The 18,051-nt window shown below is 44.0% G+C and overlaps 1 protein-coding gene across 2 annotated transcripts in view; it reads left to right on the top strand.

The window, feature by feature from the left end:
- The first annotated feature begins 466 nt into the window (after positions 1-466).
- Positions 467-18,051, top strand: part of LOC118938160 (ADAMTS-like protein 4) — a 109,809-nt gene continuing 92,224 nt past the window's right edge. The window contains exons 1-4 of one of the 2 annotated variants that reach the window (XM_036939944.1): positions 467-883; positions 2,656-2,719; positions 9,071-9,684; positions 10,204-11,029. In XM_036939944.1, the coding sequence (XP_036795839.1) occupies positions 861-883; positions 2,656-2,719; positions 9,071-9,684; positions 10,204-11,029 (1,527 nt within the window). In that variant the 5' untranslated portion in view covers positions 467-860. Of the gene's footprint in view, positions 884-2,655; positions 2,720-9,070; positions 9,724-10,203; positions 11,030-18,051 lie in introns of both variants that reach the window. The other variant, XM_036939936.1, reaches the window with a different exon arrangement.

Genomic DNA, 18,051 nt, shown 5'->3' with positions numbered 1-18,051 from the left:
TGTACCATGTCGCTTCTATTCCTGATTGAACCGGTTATAAAAACGGGTTGGGACCGATGCATGCCAATAACAAACACATCAGAACTAAAACATCTACAAAGACGGAAATTTCAGAAGTTAATAACAATAAACTATGCGGGTGTGTCTGTTTGGTCTGTCGACTATTCTCATAAGATATTTGCATGATTGATACAGTTCTGTGGAATGATTTTTTTATATTCAATGTTGTAAAACAATACTCTTGTAATTGTTTTAATTTAATTTATTGGCTCTAAAACAATAAGGGGGTGCTACTGTCAGTGCTGCCAACTCTGAGCTCCATGAGCAGTTGTCAACAAAGACTTGATGATTATTAGTGATCAGAACAAGTCTGTACAATAGAACATTCTTATAGAGGGTTGTTGTGCAACTCAGAAAGCGGCTCTCAGTTACTCAATTATAGATTAGTCAGAGTGGTGCCCGCAGTTTGGTGTGTGCGTGTGTGATATGGAAGGGAGAGAGAGAGTTGTGTAATCTGTCCATTTTGTATCGCTCTTTTTCTCCCCTTCAGGCCCCCCGGCTGCCAGTTTAAAACAAGGACAAAAAAAGTTGTCGGGTGAACGAGAGAAAAAAAAACTGAAACCCTTCCCCGATCCGAATCCAGGGAGGAGTGAGTGAGTGTGACAGAACGAGGGGGACCGAGAGAGAGAGAGCACGCGAAGGAACCTTCTCTCACAGCCACACAGAAGACACAGCGGTTGTTCTGACTATCACCGAAAGGAGCTGATAATAACTCACCGCGGGAATCAACAAAAACACATATACGGTGGTCAGAAAGTCGTTACCGGGGGGAAATACTTCAGGGCGAGGCCACCGAGAGAATGCGTCTCAGGTTTCTGTACAGGTAAATTGGGGGGACTCTACTGACCGATAGATAACCTGCTCCACGCTTTCATGTGTGCGAAAGCTTTCTAACCAAATTTTATTTCAGTGGCGATGTAGCCTACAGTAAGTGTAGTAGTGTACAGTAAGTATATGTTATCTATACGCATTTAAAACTGTTGAAAAGTCAACTGTTGTGAATAAAGATCCTGTGTGTGCTATATAGGTGAAGCGTACACGCGCATGTGTTGCGTTGCATCGGCACGATATGTAGAAGGAATTTTCCCTCGGGCTGGGGTTGAGGTTAAAACTCACTGTGTCTGGGCAGATTTTGTAACAGTTCCCACTCTCCCTCCCTGTCCACCTTCTCTCGCTCTCCGTTTTTATTCTACAATGTGCCACTGTAAAGAGAAACGTGGACGCGGGTAGGGGGTCGTTAGTTCAGGCTGAGCGGATCTGTTGTGTCAGGCTGTGCGGGACCTTTGTCTGTGGTTTTGGGATAATTGTTTAGTCTAGTGTGGGCCTGGGGACTGTGGGGAGGGTTTCAGTCGGAGGGGAGACGGCGGCGGTACACACATTGGAGAAACTGCACCAGTCACAGCGGTCACATGTGGCCTGCGGATTTGTGATTGCGGTGATGTTATGGGATTGTGGTGTGTCTTCACAGTTCCCACAATAATTGTGTTGGTGCATCTCAAATCATCTACTTTAGCCCAGTGCTCATGCGTCTGCGTCCTGAGTTTGTAGCTATATAAAAACACTTTAAAGGAACCTATAATCATGTGGCCAATATAAACCAAAGCCGGAGGCCCCTCTCTCCAAGTCTCAAACTATTAAAACAAATGTACATGATGATTTGGGATTGCGAGTGATTGCGTTTGGATGTGGGCTTGTGTGTTTAAAAGCCACAGGGTGTGGACAGGTGGGAGGAAAAACACGGCTGATGTTTGGACGTATTAGTTTGTTTGCACCTTCTCGGCGCGGTCAGATTGATTGAGATGTATGCCGCTGAACCGCTGCTGAACCGCTAGGTCAAAGAAACAGTTATTCCTGAATTCACACGCGGCGCCGGGAAAAAACGACGCATGGTGTGCACCTCTAACATAGCAAGGTCTGGAACATTCGACAGTGTCAACTGAACTGCTGAGAGTTAGTTTTACAGTATGTCCTATAATGAAAGAAAACACATTATGCATGGTGCTTTTACTCATGATAGAACGTTTATTAAACAGCTACTAGACAGGCTCTGGACTGTTAGGGAAAGAGAAGTATGTGTTGACTATTAAATTATATCATTTATGAAGCTACTGAGGCATTTTGATAGTCTTAGGATATGAGGATACACAGTGCATCCCCATAATACATCCTCTGCAAGGAAACTCATCATATCTGGTTCTGTTTACTAAACCCCTCTTCACTCTTCCTCTCTATCCCCCTCATCGTTTTATCTCCTCTCTCTCTCTCTCTCTCCTCTCTCTCTCTCTCTCCTCTCTCTCTCTCTCTCTCTCTCTCTCCTCTCTCTCTCTCTCTCTCTCTCTCTCTCTCCTCTCTCTCTCTCTCTCTCTCTCTCTCTCCTCTCTCTCTCTCTCTCTCCTCTCTCTCTCTCTCTCTCTCTCTCTCTCCTCTCTCTCTCTCTCTCTCTCTCTCTCTCTCTCCTCTCTCTCTCTCTCTCTCTCTCTCTCCTCTCTCTCTCTCTCTCTCTCCTCTCTCTCTCCTCTCTCTCTCTCTCTCTCTCTTCACTCCCCCTCTCTCTCTTCACTCCCCCTCTCTCTCTCTTCACTCCCCCTCTCTCAGGATTTATGCCCTGTGTTGTTTTGTGGCAGTCGCATCCTCGCTGACCAAGGCTGAGAAGAAAAAGGTGAGTAGTGGTTTTACCATAGTGATGGTGATTTGAGGCGACATCTTGGCCATGTTCTGTTATAATCTCCACCCGGCACACCCCTCATAGCCTGGTTCCTCTCTAGGTTTCTTCCTAGGTTTTGGCCTTTCTAGGGAGTTTTTCCTAGCCAATGTGCTTCAACACCTGCATTACTTGCTGTTTGGGGTTTTAGGCTGGGTTTCTGTACAGCACTTTGAGATATCAGCTGATGTACGAAGGGCTATATAAATTGATTTGATTTGATTTGGTGGATCAACCCATGAAAGCCTGCAGTGAGTGGTGCACCATCTCACTGTGTGACCAGTGGTCAGATCGGGCCCGGGTCAGTGGTCGTGAGTCAGTTATGGTCTCGGCTCTGTGTCAGCTGTGTTTTTGTGATGTCACTCATTCCCGAAGTCCCTTGGTGGCGGAGTGGTCCCCTGACACAGAGACAGAGACAGAGACGAGACAGAGACAGAGACAGAGACAGGTGTGGCTGTTATTTGACCTATTGTAGCCCTGGACATGCTCAGAAATAGAACACACACACACACACACACACACACAATGTCCATACACCTACTATTACATACACATACAGGCATGTACGCTCTTTCTCTCAGAGTGGTCGTGCACAGACTCTTGTTTTGGTTTTTGCTGAATGGAAACTTTTGTTCAGGTCTCTCTCTAGCTGTTCTGCCAACAAGGCACAAACACACGCGCACACACACAGCTCTGAGTTATGAAATGAAAAACATTTTAAACAGATCCACAGAGGAACACATCAAAGCCTTGCCTGTTACACACGCACATGCACACACAGCGCACTGGGTTCAGCATGCCAGGCCAGAGCTGGCTTTGCCACAGCACTTCCACAAGGCCATCCATCCATATTCCACAAGGTTGATGATTTTATTCCTCAGTTCATAAAACTGCTTTAAAGCTACTGCCAGCATAAGTGAATTTAGTTTAGACGTCTTCTATTTCCTAGCCCGCTGAACAACATCCAGGGATTCTGGCAGTGAAACTTTGACACCAATTGAAGGCAGATTTGCTCAGGCATGGGCCAACAGAACTAGAGAGGCCTGTCTAGGAAACACTTGTTACATGTTTACTACATGTTTATCCAACCAGCACTTACAGTCTCACGTCAGAATTAGACCTTCATCCATGTTTCTCAAACGTCAAACTTCAAAGATGTTCCAAACGTCAAATTTCAAAGTGTTTCAGGGTAAGTTTAGGCATTTATCTGTATTTTTAAAATGTTTTGTTAACCCATCCTCCACCCCTCTTAGGAAGACAAACATATATATATATATATATATTTTACAGCTTTTCTGCTATGTATACATACATTTTACATATACATTATACATACACATTTTTCATACACATTTTACATACATGGTACTTTTATATAAAGCAATCATATAACAATAATACATTACCAAACAAAAAGCTCTTTAATCCCACCCCTCAGCCACTCTCAGCCCATCCCACCTATCACTATAGACCTCAGCTCTTTAATCCCACCCCTCAGCCACTCTCAGCCCATCCCACCTATCACCATAGACCTCAGCTCTTTAATCCCACCCCTCAGCCATTCTCAGCCCATCCCCCCTATCACTATAGACCTCAGCTCTTTAATCCCACCCCTCAGCCATTCTCAGCCCATCCCACCTATCACTATAGACCTCAGCTCTTTAATCCCACCCCTCAGCCACTCTCAGCCCATCCCACCTATCACCATAGACCTCAGCTCTTTAATCCCACCCCTCAGCCACACTCAGCCCATCCCACCTATCACCATAGACCTCAGCTCTTTAATCCCACCCCTCAGCCACTCTCAGCCCATCCCACCTATAACCATAGACCTCAGCTCTTTAATCCCACCCCTCAGCCACACTCAGCCCATCCCACCTATCACCATAGACCTCAGCTCTTTAATCCCACCCCTCAGCCACTCTCAGCCCATCCCACCTATCACCATAGACCTCAGCTCTTTAATCCCGCCCCTCAGCCACACTCAGCCCATCCCACCTATCACTATAGACCTCAGCTCTTTAATCCCACCCCTCAGCCACACTCAGCCCATCCCACCTATCACCATAGACCTCAGCTCTTTAATCCCGCCCCTCAGCCATTCTCAGCCCATCCCACCTATCACTATAGACCTCAGCTCTTTAATCCCACCCCTCAGCCACTCTCAGCCCATTCCACCTATCACTATAGACCTCAGCTCTTTAATCCCACCCCTCAGCCACTCTCAGCCCATTCCACCTATCACTATAGACCTCAGCTCTTTAATCCCACCCCTCAGCCACTCTCAGCCCATTCCACCTATCACTATAGACCTCAGCTCTTTAATCCCACCCCTCAGCCACTCTCAGCCCATCCCACCTATCACTATAGACCTCAGCTCTTTAATCCCACCCCTCAGCCACTCTCAGCCCATCCCACCTATCACCATAGACCTCAGCTCTTTAATCCCACCCCTCAGCCATTCTCAGCCCATCCCACCTATCACTATAGACCTCAGCTCTTTAATCCCACCCCTCAGCCACTCTCAGCCCATTCCACCTATCACTATAGACCTCAGCTCTTTAATCCCACCCCTCAGCCACTCTCAGCCCATTCCACCTATCACTATAGACCTCAGCTCTTTAATCCCACCCCTCAGCCACTCTCAGCCCATTCCACCTATCACTATAGACCTCAGCTCTTTAATCCCACCCCTCAGCCACTCTCAGCCCATCCCACCTATCACTATAGACCTCAGCTCTTTAATCCCACCCCTCAGCCACTCTCAGCCCATCCCACCTATCACCATAGACCTCAGCTCTTTAATCCCACCCCTCAGCCACTCTCAGCCCATCCCACCTATCACCCTCAGTTTGATTTCCATGTGCCATATATTTTTCAATTGAGCTGTGATGTTTTACATACATTTTGAATCTTTCTAATTCTATAGTATCCACAGATTGTGAGCTAAAGATGAAAGCCTTTCCTACGAGTATTATTATGTTATTTATTTATTCAAAATCGCCCAAAACTGCTATTTCTTCACCATTCCTGAACCTGTGACCAGAAACAAGCTACATAGGGGCAATACCAGAATAAATTATGTAGTGATTCTGTCTCATCGCAGCAAAATCTACAGAGCTGAGATTGTTGTATGCCCCATATATATAGCGTTCTGTTGGTGGCAAGAATTTTGTATAATAATTTAAATTGAAAAACTGGAAGTGTTGTTTTTTGTACCAGTTCATAAACCATGTGCCATGGAATCGGTTCATCTAAATCTCTGCCCATTTATTTTGCGACCTGTATGGCGCAGCTGTCAACATTTTGGGCCTCAAATGAAACTGGTATATTTTCTATTTATGCCAATTCCTTTCACCCAATTTGTATCTTTAATTTATGGCAAGCAAACAAGTTTCCTACCTTGTCCCTTTTCCACTTGCCTCCTCCATATTTGTGGTAATGCTGCAATCAGTTGGTTGTAAGTTTGGATTGAGCAGACATTCCCATATATTTTCAATAGCAGCTATTGAAAATAAATGGGAATGCCTGCTCATAGCTCAACCGTTTCTATTCATAATATCATTAATAAATATAATACCAATTAAATCCATAAAGAATGTGTTTTTATTAATCAGTATAATCACTAATATTTGTTCTGCCTTTTCTGGAGGATAAAACTGAAATTGTAACCAGCTTTGTATGGCTTGTTTAAGAAAGGGCAATACTTTAAACAAAATGTCATTTTCAATTACAGAAAATTACAACTTCTTGGAAATTAGAAGTTGTAATCTGTATAAAGGCAAAAAGGCCATTTTTGTAAAAAGGATGAGCCTTTCTTAATGATCTACTGGAGAACCATTTTGGGTTTTAATATAACTTATGTATGAGTGAAGCTTTTAGTGAGAGGTTTAAAGCTTTAATATTGAATCATTTTAGCCCCCCAAACTCATATTCATTATATAAATAAGCACATTTAATTTTGTCTGGTTTTTTGCTCATATGATTTAAAAAACAACTCGTCTGCAGTAGGCAGTGCCATTAGTAAGTAAGTAAGCTGTGATAGGACCAAATAGTTACTCAATGTGATTTTTTCCATAAATAGACAAGTATTTACCTCTCCATGGATGCAGAATCTTATCTATTTTTGCTAACTTTTTAGTGAAATTGATTGTGGTAAGTTCATTTATATTTTTTGAGTTGTGAATACGAAGTATGTCTAATTCACCATCCGCCCATTTTATTTGTAAACTACAAGGTAGTGTAAACACTGTGTCTTTTAACGATCCAATATGTAATATGGTACACTTGTCATAATTAAGTTTTAGTCCAGAGAGGCTAGAAAAGTGATCAAGATCTTCAATGAGACTGTGCAGGGATCCAGATTGAAACTATGCAGGGATCCAGATTGAAACTATGCAGGGATCCAGATTGAAACTATGCAGGGATCCAGATTGAAACTATGCAGGGATCCAGATTGAAACTATGCAGGGATCCAGATTGAAACTGTGCAGGGATCCAGATTGAAACTGTGCAGGGATCCAGATTGAAACTGTGCAGGGATCCAGATTGAAACTATGCAGGGATCCAGATTGAAACTATGCAGGGATCCAGATTGAAACTATGCAGGGATCCAGATTGAAACTATGCAGGGATCCAGATTGAAACTGTGCAGGGATCCAGATTGAAACTGTGCAGGGATCCAGATTGAAACTGTGCAGGGATCCAGATTGAAACTGTGCAGGGATCCAGATTGAAACTGTGCAGGGATGCAGATTGAAACTATGCAGGGATCCAGATTGCGGACTTCAGAAAAATCTTGAGTCATCGGCATACATTGACACTTGTTTTTATCCCCTGGATTTCTAACTTCTTGATGTTCTTGTTGGATCTAATTTTAATAGCTAGCATTTCAATGGACATAATAAATAGATATGGAGACAACGGACAGCCTTGTTTTACTCCTCTTAAAAGCTCAATACTCTCTGAGAAGTAACCATTATTTACTATTTTACATCTGGGGTTGCTGTACATAACTTTTAACCCATTGTATAAGAGATTCACAGAATATAAAGTAATCCAGGCATTTATATATACATTCTAGTTGTTCTTTATCAAACAGCGTTGAAAAATCTGCTATGAAGACCAGGCCTGATATCTTTGATGTTACATAATGTTCAATTGTTTCAAGTAATTGTCGTATATTATCTCCAATATATCGTCCAAACCTGTCTGATCAGGATGAACAATATCTGGTAAAACCTTTTTATTCTATGTGCTATGCATTTCGCCAGGATTTTTGGTGCCTCCAGTTTTATAAATGGACTGGATCTTTATACTTACCACCAAGGTCCTGTTTTAGTAGTAATGAAATCAGACCTTCTTGTTGAGTACCTGAACGTCTACAAATTTAAAATATGCTAATAATGGAGTAATTAAAACATGCTAATAATGGATTTTTGAGTACATCAAAAAAGGTCTGATATACAGTGGGGCAAAAAAGTATTTAGTCAGCCACCAATTGTGCAAGTTCTCCCACTTAAAAAGATGAGAGAGGCCTGTAATTTTCATCATAGGTACACTTCAACTATGACAGACAAAATGAGAAAAAAAATCCAGAAAATCACATTAGGAAATAAATCTTTACAGTTAACATCATTCAGTGGAAATGGAGGAGACTGAGAAGAAAACATTATGCTTAAAATATTTAGCTTTCAAAATATAATTTGGTGAATCATGGATGACTCCATAATTTGTAACGAGTTTCTGCAAATTATTTTTGGTAACATTTCTATGATAAAGATTCAAGAAAACACTTGTGCATTTTTCACCATTTTCCATCCAATTCGCTTTATTCTTGTTAAACATTACACTTGTTCGTTCTTATAAGTACCTCCAATTATTTTTGTTTTTCCTGTAACCAATTTTGTGCCTCTTTAGGCATTAACTCTGCATTTTTAAGGTTAGGGTTAAGTTTAGGAATTAACTCAGAAATCTTAAGGTTAGGCATGAGCTCTGAATGGTTAAGGTAAGGGTTAAGGTTTGGGATAGGCTTTAAACAAAAACTTCAAAAACAACTTTCTATCACTGGATTTCAACATGCAACCTTTTGCATCAGAGGCAGACACCCATCCACCATCCCCGTCCACAACACCCTTGAATGTAACAGCGCTCACTGTTGTCCCTAGTGGCTGGTTCCCACATCATCTCCCAACATCCTCAGACATGGATGGATGTCTAGTACTGACTTGTATCACGGGTGACCTGGCTGGTTTATCATATTGCTGATCTGTTCTTGTGTATGTGTGTGTGTTCGTGTTCGTGTTCCAGGCGACGGGCAGAAGATCTCGGCAGGTGGACAATAGTCCGGAGGGGGTGTGGTCTGCCTGGGAGGAGTGGTCAGGATGTTCTCAGAGTTGTGGAGTGGGCGTGTCACAGAGAACCAGAAAGTGTGAAGCTCCTCCCCGTCCCTTAACTCCACCCCTCTCCCACTCTCTTCCAAACTGGGGGGGTTCAACGTTCCTCCCAGGGAGGGCAGGGGGTCCCAACCATGGCTCTGTCATCTCCGCCATCCACCCCTTCTACTCCCCTCATTACTCTAGGAACCAGCAATCCCAGTACGGGGGAGGAGGTGGGGGAGGGACAGAGAGACAGCCAGACCCCTTCTATCCCCCCTCACTCCCATCATCCAATCAGAACCCAGGACTGTCTCTCTATCGGGACACTCCTATAGGAGGAGCGGCAGGAGCTGTGCCAGCGCAGTCCTCCAATCCCACATCTCCCCTCTATCGCCCGGAATTCTCATCACCCAATCAGGAGCCAGGTTCTGTTTATCGCTCCCCCTCATTTCCTGCCCCCCCATCCAGCTACAGCCAACCAGCACAGGCCGCCCGCCGGCCAACCAATCCTGGAACAGGGAGGGCGGGAGGAAGTGGCAGCAGAAGGTCAGTGTTGCCCAATAGGGGGGCTCTGCCTGCTAGTAGGTGAGTATGATTGGATGATCGTGTTGGCAAGGAAACTGTTTACTGTAGATGTTGTGTAAATGTTGTTTTAGACGTCATGTAAATGTTAAGATGTTGTTGTTAAGGCGTTAGTAGTATGAGTTGAGTCATTCAGTTGATGTGAGTCATGGGAGTGTGAGTTGCTGTGCCATTAGCCACTAGTTCTGCTCAATATCATGACCTCCATACAGATAGACTCCTTAGGGCTCTCACTCTCCTGTGCTCTGCCTCCAACTCTCACTGTAGGCTGTAAGCTGTTGGCTCCAGTTGTGGAGAATGTCAATCATTTTAAGAGCAGATAAGAGTTCTGTCATCATGTGTAATATTTCCCTGTCTAACCCCCCCCCCTCTCTCTCTCCCTCTCCCTCTCCCTCTCCCTCTCCCTCTCCCTCTCCCTCTCCCTCTCCCTCTCCCTCTCTCTCTCTATCTCTATCTCTATCTCTATCTCTCTCTCTCTCTCAGGTCCTCTTCTATCCGTCCGGGTCAGTTTGGTTACGGCAGGGTTCCCTTCTCTCTGCCATTACACCGGCAAAACCGGCAGGCCCGCCACACTGAGCACGGCAATGCTACCATAGCAACCCTGGTACTAGAGACCGAGGGGCAGGAGGGAACTGTTGTTAACATTGACCAAATGGACAGATCTGGAGAAGGAGAAGAGAAGAGGAGGGGAGAGAAGGAGAGGGAGGGAGGCAAGAACCACAAACTGAATAGGGGAGAGAGGGAGCATGAGAGGAGAGAGGAAGAAAGGAAGAGAGAGGGGGAGAGTACGGAGTCACCTGTCGCTAAGGCATTAATAATGACAACCATAGCTAAACCAGAAAGGAATGGACAGAGGGACACGGACACTCACAGACAGACGGACAGACAGAGACAAGCTGCTGCGGAGCGAGGGAGGGAGAGAGGGAGAGAAAGAGAGAGAGTGCCCTCGACCCTCCCTCACTCACACAGTCTCTCTCCCTTCCAGCCCAACCATGACAGAATCATTGATAGACGCGCCCCTCCTCCCCTCCCCCCTCTGCCTCACCCCTACTCCCCCTCTCTCTCTCACCCCTACTCCCCCCCTCTCCACCACTCTTCTTCCCAGCACAGAGAGAGAGAGTCCCCCTATGGGTTCAACCCTCAGCTCCAATCCCCTCACCCTGGACCCCCCCAACCCAACATCTACCCCCTGCAACATCAGCAGCACCCCCACCCCCTGGCCGAGGGGGAGACAGGGGGACAGAGATTACCCCCCCAGAACTACAGGTGTTCGGGAGCAGAGAATGAGTATCGTCGGTGCTTCTCCCAGGTAAGAGCCGATGCCTTGGGTCTTGAAATGCCTCAGTGGTTGGAGTGAAGAGTTAGTAACACCAGTAGTTAACTAGGAGGTGGTTCTCCCAGGTAAGAGCAGATGCCTTGGGTCTTGAAATGCCTCAGTGGTTGGAGTGAAGAGTTAGTAACACCAGTAGTTAACTAGGAGGTGGTTCTCCCAGGTAAGAGCAGATGCCTTGGGTCTTGAAATGCCTCAGTGGTTGGAGTGTAGAGTTAGTATACCAGTAGTTAACTAGGAGGTGGTTCCTGTATGAGTGTAGAGTTAGTATACCAGTAGTTAACTAGGAGGTGGTTCTCCCAGGTAAGAGCAGATGCCTTGGGTCTTGAAATGCCTCAGTGGTTGGAGTGAAGAGTTAGTATACCAGTAGTTAACTAGGAGGTGGTTCTCCCAGGTAAGAGCAGATGCCTTGGGTCTTGAAATGCCTCAGTGGTTGGAGTGTAGAGTTAGTATACCAGTAGTTAACTAGGAGGTGGTTCTCCCAGGTAAGAGCAGATGCCTTGGGTCTTGAAATGCCTCAGTGGTTGGAGTGAAGAGTTAGTATACCAGTATTAACTAGGAGGTGGTTCTCCCAGGTAAGAGCAGATGCCTTGGGTCTTGAAATGCCTCAGTGGTTGGAGTGAAGAGTTAGTATACCAGTATTAACTAGGAGGTGGTTCTCCCAGGTAAGAGCAGATGCCTTGGGTCTTGAAATGCCTCAGTGGTTGGAGTGTAGAGTTAGTATACCAGTAGTTAACTAGGAGGTGGTTCTCCCAGGTAAGAGCAGATGCCTTGGGTCTTGAAATGCCTCAGTGGTTGGAGTGAAGAGTTAGTATACCAGTAGTTAACTAGGAGGTGGTTCTCCCAGGTAAGAGCAGATGCCTTGGGTCTTGAAATGCCTCAGTGGTTGGAGTGAAGAGTTAGTAACACCAGTATTAACTAGGAGGTGCTTCTCCCGGGTAAGAGCAGATGCCTTGGGTCTTGAAATGCCTCAGTGGTTGGAGTGTAGAGTTAGTATACCAGTAGTTAACTAGGAGGTGCTTCTCCCAGGTAAGAGCAGATGCCTTGGGTCTTGAAATGCCTCAGTGGTTGGAGTGTAGAGTTAGTATACCAGTAGTTAACTAGGAGGTGCTTCTCCCAGGTAAGAGCAGATGCCTTGGGTCTTGAAATGCCTCAGTGGTTGGAGTGAAGAGTTAGTATACCAGTAGTTAACTAGGAGGTGGTTCTTGTATGAGTGTAGAGTTAGTAACACTAGTATTAACTAGGAGGTGGTTCCTGTATGAGTGGAGTTAGTAACACCAGTAGTTAACTAGGAGGTGGTTCCTGTATGAGTGGAGTTAGTAACACCAGTAGTTAACTAGGAGGTGGTTCCTGTATGAGTGGAGTTAGTAACACCAGTAGTTAACTAGGAGGTGGTTCCTGTATGAGTGGAGTTAGTAACACCAGTAGTTAACTAGGAGGTGGTTCCTGTATGAGTGGAGTTAGTAACACCAGTAGTTAACTAGGAGGTGGTTCTTGTATGAGTGTAGAGTTAGTAACACTAGTATTAACTAGGAGGTGGTTCCTGTATGAGTGTAGAGTTAGTAACACCAGTATTAACTAGGAGGTGGTTCCTGTATGAGTGTAGAGTTAGTAACACCTGTATTAACTAGGAGGTGGTTCCTGTATGAGTGTAGAGTTAGTAACACCAGTAGTTAACTAGGAGGTGGTTCCTGTATGAGTGTAGAGTTAGTAACACCTGTATTAACTAGGAGGTGGTTCTTGTATGAGTGTAGAGTTAGTAACACCAGTATTAACTAGGAGGTGGTTCCTGTATGAGTGTAGAGTTAGTAACACCAGTAGTTAACTAGGACCTGGTTCCTGTATGAGTGTAGAGTTAGTAACACCAGTAGTTAACTAGGAGGTGGTTCCTGTATGAGTGTAGAGTTAGTATACCAGTAGTTAACTAGGAGGTGGTTCTTGTATGAGTGTAGAGTTAGTAACACTAGTATTAACTAGGAGGTGGTTCCTGTATGAGTGGAGTTAGTAACACCAGTATTAACTAGGAGGTGGTTCCTGTATGAGTGTGGAGTTAGTAACACCAGTATTAACTAGGAGGTGGTTCCTGTATGAGTGTAGAGTTAGTAACACCAGTAGTTAACTAGGAGGTGGTTCCTGTATGAGTGTGGAGTTAGTAACACCAGTATTAACTAGGAGGTGGTTCCTGTATGAGTGTGGAGTTAGTAACACCAGTATTAACTAGGAGGTGGTTCCTGTATGAGTGTAGAGTTAGTAACACCAGTAGTTAACTAGGAGGTGGTTCCTGTACGAGTGTAGAGTTAGTAACACCAGTATTAACTAGGAGCTGGTTCCTGTATGAGTGTAGAGTTAGTAACACCAGTAGTTAACTAGGAGGTGGTTCCTGTATGAGTGTAGAGTTAGTAACACCAGTAGTTAACTAGGAGGTGGTTCCTGTATGAGTGTAGAGTTAGTATACCAGTAGTTAACTAGGAGGTGGTTCCTGTATGAGTGTAGAGTTAGTAACACCAGTAGTTAACTAGGAGCTGGTTTCTGTATGAGTGTAGAGTTAGTAACACCAGTAGTTAACTAGGAGGTGGTTCCTGTACGAGTGTAGAGTTAGTAACACCAGTATTAACTAGGAGCTGGTTCCTGTATGAGTGTAGAGTTGGTAACACCAGTAGTTAACTAGAAGGTGGTTCCTGTATGAGTGTAGAGTTAGTAACACCAGTATTAACTAGGAGCTGGTTCCTGTATGAGTGTAGAGTTAGTAACACCAGTATTAACTAGGAGGTGGTTCCTGTATGAGTGTAGAGTTAGTAACACCTGTATTAACTAGGAGGTGGTTCCTGTATGAGTGTAGAGTTAGTAACACCAGTAGTTAACTAGGAGGTGGTTCCTGTATGAGTGTAGAGTTAGTAACACCTGTATTAACTAGGAGGTGGTTCTTGTATGAGTGTAGAGTTAGTAACACCAGTATTAACTAGGAGGTGGTTCCTGTATGAGTGTAGAGTTAGTAACACCAGTAGTTAACTAGGAGGTGGTTCCTGTATGAGTGTAGAGTTAGTAACACCAGTATTAACTAGGAGGTGGTTCCTGTATGAGTGTAGAGTTAGTAACACCAGTATTAACTAGGAGGTGGTTCCTGTATGAGTGTAGAGTTAGTAACACCAGTATTAACTAGGAGCTGGTTCCTGTATGAGTGTAGAGTTAGTAACACCAGTATTAACTAGGAGGTGGTTCCTGTATGAGTGTAGAGTTAGTAACACCAGTATTAACTAGGAGCTGGTTCCTGTATGAGTGTAGAGTTAGTAACACCAGTATTAACTAGGAGGTGGTTCCTGTATGAGTGTAGAGTTAGTAACACCAGTAGTTAACTAGGAGGTGGTTCCTGTATGAGTGTAGAGTTAGTATACCAGTAGTTAACTAGGAGGTGGTTCCTGTATGAGTGTAGAGTTAGTAACACCAGTAGTTAACTAGGAGGTGGTTCCTGTATGAGTGTAGAGTTAGTAACACCAGTAGTTAACTAGGAGGTGGTTCCTGTATGAGTGTAGAGTTAGTAACACCAGTATTAACTAGGAGGTGGTTCCTGTATGAGTGTAGAGTTAGTAACACCAGTATTAACTAGGAGGTGGTTCCTGTATGAGTGTAGAGTTAGTAACACCAGTATTAACTAGGAGGTGGTTCCTGTATGAGTGTAGAGTTAGTAACACCAGTATTAACTAGGAGGTGGTTCTTGTATGAGTGTAGAGTTAGTAACACCAGTATTAACTTGGAGGTGGTTCCTGTATGAGTGTAGAGTTAGTAACACCAGTAGTTAACTAGGAGGTGGTTCCTGTATGAGTGTAGAGTTAGTAACACCTGTATTAACTAGGAGGTGGTTCTTGTATGAGTGTAGAGTTAGTAACACCAGTAGTTAACTAGGAGGTGGTTCCTGTATGAGTGTAGAGTTAGTAACACCTGTATTAACTAGGAGGTGGTTCTTGTATGAGTGTAGAGTTAGTAACACCAGTAGTTAACTAGGAGGTGGTTCTTGTATGAGTGTAGAGTTAGTAACACCAGTAGTTAACTAGGAGGTGGTTCCTGTATGAGTGTAGAGTTAGTAACACCAGTAGTTAACTAGGAGGTGGTTCCTGTATGAGTGTAGAGTTAGTAACACCAGTATTAACTAGGAGGTGGTTCCTGTATGAGTGTAGAGTTAGTATACCAGTAGTTAACTAGGAGGTGGTTCCTGTATGAGTGTAGAGTTAGTAACACCAGTAGTTAACTAGGAGGTGGTTCTTGTATGAGTGTAGAGTTAGTAACACCAGTATTAACTAGGAGCTGGTTCCTGTATGAGTGTAGAGTTAGTAACACCAGTAGTTAACTAGGAGCTGGTTCCTGTATGAGTGTAGAGTTAGTAACACCAGTATTAACTAGGAGGTGGTTCCTGTATGAGTGTAGAGTTAGTAACACCAGTATTAACTAGGAGCTGGTTCCTGTATGAGTGTAGAGTTAGTAACACCAGTATTAACTAGGAGGTGGTTCCTGTATGAGTGTAGAGTTAGTAACACCAGTATTAACTAGGAGCTGGTTCCTGTATGAGTGTAGAGTTAGTAACACCAGTATTAACTAGGAGGTGGTTCCTGTATGAGTGTAGAGTTAGTAACACCAGTATTAACTAGGAGGTGGTTCCTGTATGAGTGTAGAGTTAGTAACACCAGTAGTTAACTAGGAGGTGGTTCCTGTATGAGTGTAGAGTTAGTAACACCAGTATTAACTAGGAGGTGGTTCTTGTATGAGTGTAGAGTTAGTAACACCAGTATTAACTAGGAGGTGGTTCCTGTATGAGTGTAGAGTTAGTAACACCAGTATTAACTAGGAGGTGGTTCCTGTATGAGTGTAGAGTTAGTAACACCAGTATTAACTAGGAGGTGGTTCCTGTATGAGTGTAGAGTTAGTAACACCAGTATTAACTAGGAGGTGGTTCCTGTATGAGTGTAGAGTTAGTAACACCAGTATTAACTAGGAGCTGGTTCTTGTATGAGTGTAGAGTTAGTAACACCAGTAGTTAACTAGGAGGTGGTTCCTGTATGAGTGTAGAGTTAGTAACACCAGTATTAACTAGGAGGTGGTTCCTGTATGAGTGTAGAGTTAGTAACACCAGTAGTTAACTAGGAGGTGGTTCCTGTATGAGTGTAGAGTTAGTAACACCAGTATTAACTAGGAGCTGGTTCCTGTATGAGTGTAGAGTTAGTAACACCAGTATTAACTAGGAGGTGGTTCCTGTATGAGTGTAGAGTTAGTAACACCTGTATTAACTAGGAGGTGGTTCCTGTATGAGTGTAGAGTTAGTAACACCTGTATTAACTAGGAGGTGGTTCCTGTATGAGTGTAGAGTTAGTAACACCAGTATTAACTAGGAGGTGGTTCTTGTATGAGTGTAGAGTTAGTAACACCAGTATTAACTAGGAGGTGGTTCCTGTATGAGTGTAGAGTTAGTAACACCAGTATTAACTAGGAGGTGGTTCCTGTATGAGTGTAGAGTTAGTAACACCAGTAGTTAACTAGGAGGTGGTTCCTGTATGAGTGTAGAGTTAGTAACACCAGTAGTTAACTAGGAGGTGGTTCCTGTATGAGTGTAGAGTTAGTAACACCAGTAGTTAACTAGGAGGTGGTTCCTGTATGAGTGTAGAGTTAGTAACACCAGTAGTTAACTAGGAGGTGGTTCCTGTATGAGTGTAGAGTTAGTAACACCAGTAGTTAACTAGGAGGTGGTTCCTGTATGAGTGTAGAGTTAGTAACACCAGTATTAACTAGGAGGTGGTTCCTGTATGAGTGTAGAGTTAGTAACATCAGTATTAACTAGGAGGTGGTTCCTGTATGAGTGTAGAGTTAGTATACCAGTAGTTAACTAGGAGGTGGTTCCTGTATGAGTGTAGAGTTAGTATACCAGTAGTTAACTAGGAGGTGGTTCCTGTATGAGTGTAGAGTTAGTATACCAGTAGTTAACTAGGAGGTGGTTCCTGTATGAGTGTAGAGTTAGTATACCAGTAGTTAACTAGGAGGTGGTTCCTGTATGAGTGTAGAGTTAGTAACACCAGTATTAACTAGGAGGTGGTTCCTGTATGAGTGTAGAGTTAGTAACACCAGTATTAACTAGGAGGTGGTTCCTGTATGAGTGTAGAGTTAGTAACACCTGTATTAACTAGGAGGTGGTTCCTGTATGAGTGTAGAGTTAGTAACACCAGTAGTTAACTAGGAGGTGGTTCCTGTATGAGTGTAGAGTTAGTAACACCAGTATTAACTAGGAGGTGGTTCCTGTATGAGTGTAGAGTTAGTAACACCAGTATTAACTAGGAGGTGGTTCCTGTATGAGTGTAGAGTTAGTAACACCTGTATTAACTAGGAGGTGGTTCCTGTATGAGTGTAGAGTTAGTAACACCAGTATTAACTAGGAGGTGGTTCCTGTATGAGTGTAGAGTTAGTAACACCAGTATTAACTAGGAGCTGGTTCCTGTATGAGTGTAGAGTTAGTAACACCAGTATTAACTAGGAGGTGGTTCCTGTATGAGTGTAGAGTTAGTAACACCAGTATTAACTAGGAGCTGGTTCCTGTATGGCCATAGTGATACAGTATCTGTGGTAGTGATGGCTGGCTGTACAGTAGTAAGGTGTGTATGGGCAGTCATATGGAAACTGTCTGGCTGCTTGTACTCTCTGGGCTTTTACTGTTATGATCGGAATATCCTTCACGCTTATACAAGCAATGCTGTGTGTGTGTGTGTGTGTGTGTGTGTGTGTGTGTGTGTGTGTGTGTGTGGTATGTGTGTGTGTGGTGCGTGTGTGTGTGGTGCGCGTGCGTGTGTGTGTGTGTAACGCCAGATCTGGCCTTGTGGGCTTGCAGGTCTTGTGATTGTAGTGTTATCGACTGGATTACTCTCTGTATAGTAGCTGTAGTGTGTTGGTGTGTGTGGGGTGGGGTGGGGGATATGGCTGTGACCTGTATCTGTAGTGTGTTGGTGTGTGTGGGGTGGGGGATATGA

This window comes from Oncorhynchus mykiss, chromosome 2, assembly GCF_013265735.2.
Source record: "Oncorhynchus mykiss isolate Arlee chromosome 2, USDA_OmykA_1.1, whole genome shotgun sequence".
NCBI classification, from domain to species: domain Eukaryota; kingdom Metazoa; phylum Chordata; class Actinopteri; order Salmoniformes; family Salmonidae; genus Oncorhynchus; species Oncorhynchus mykiss.
Note: the sequence above shows the minus strand (reverse complement) of the source record. Positions and strands in the feature narration are given on the sequence as shown.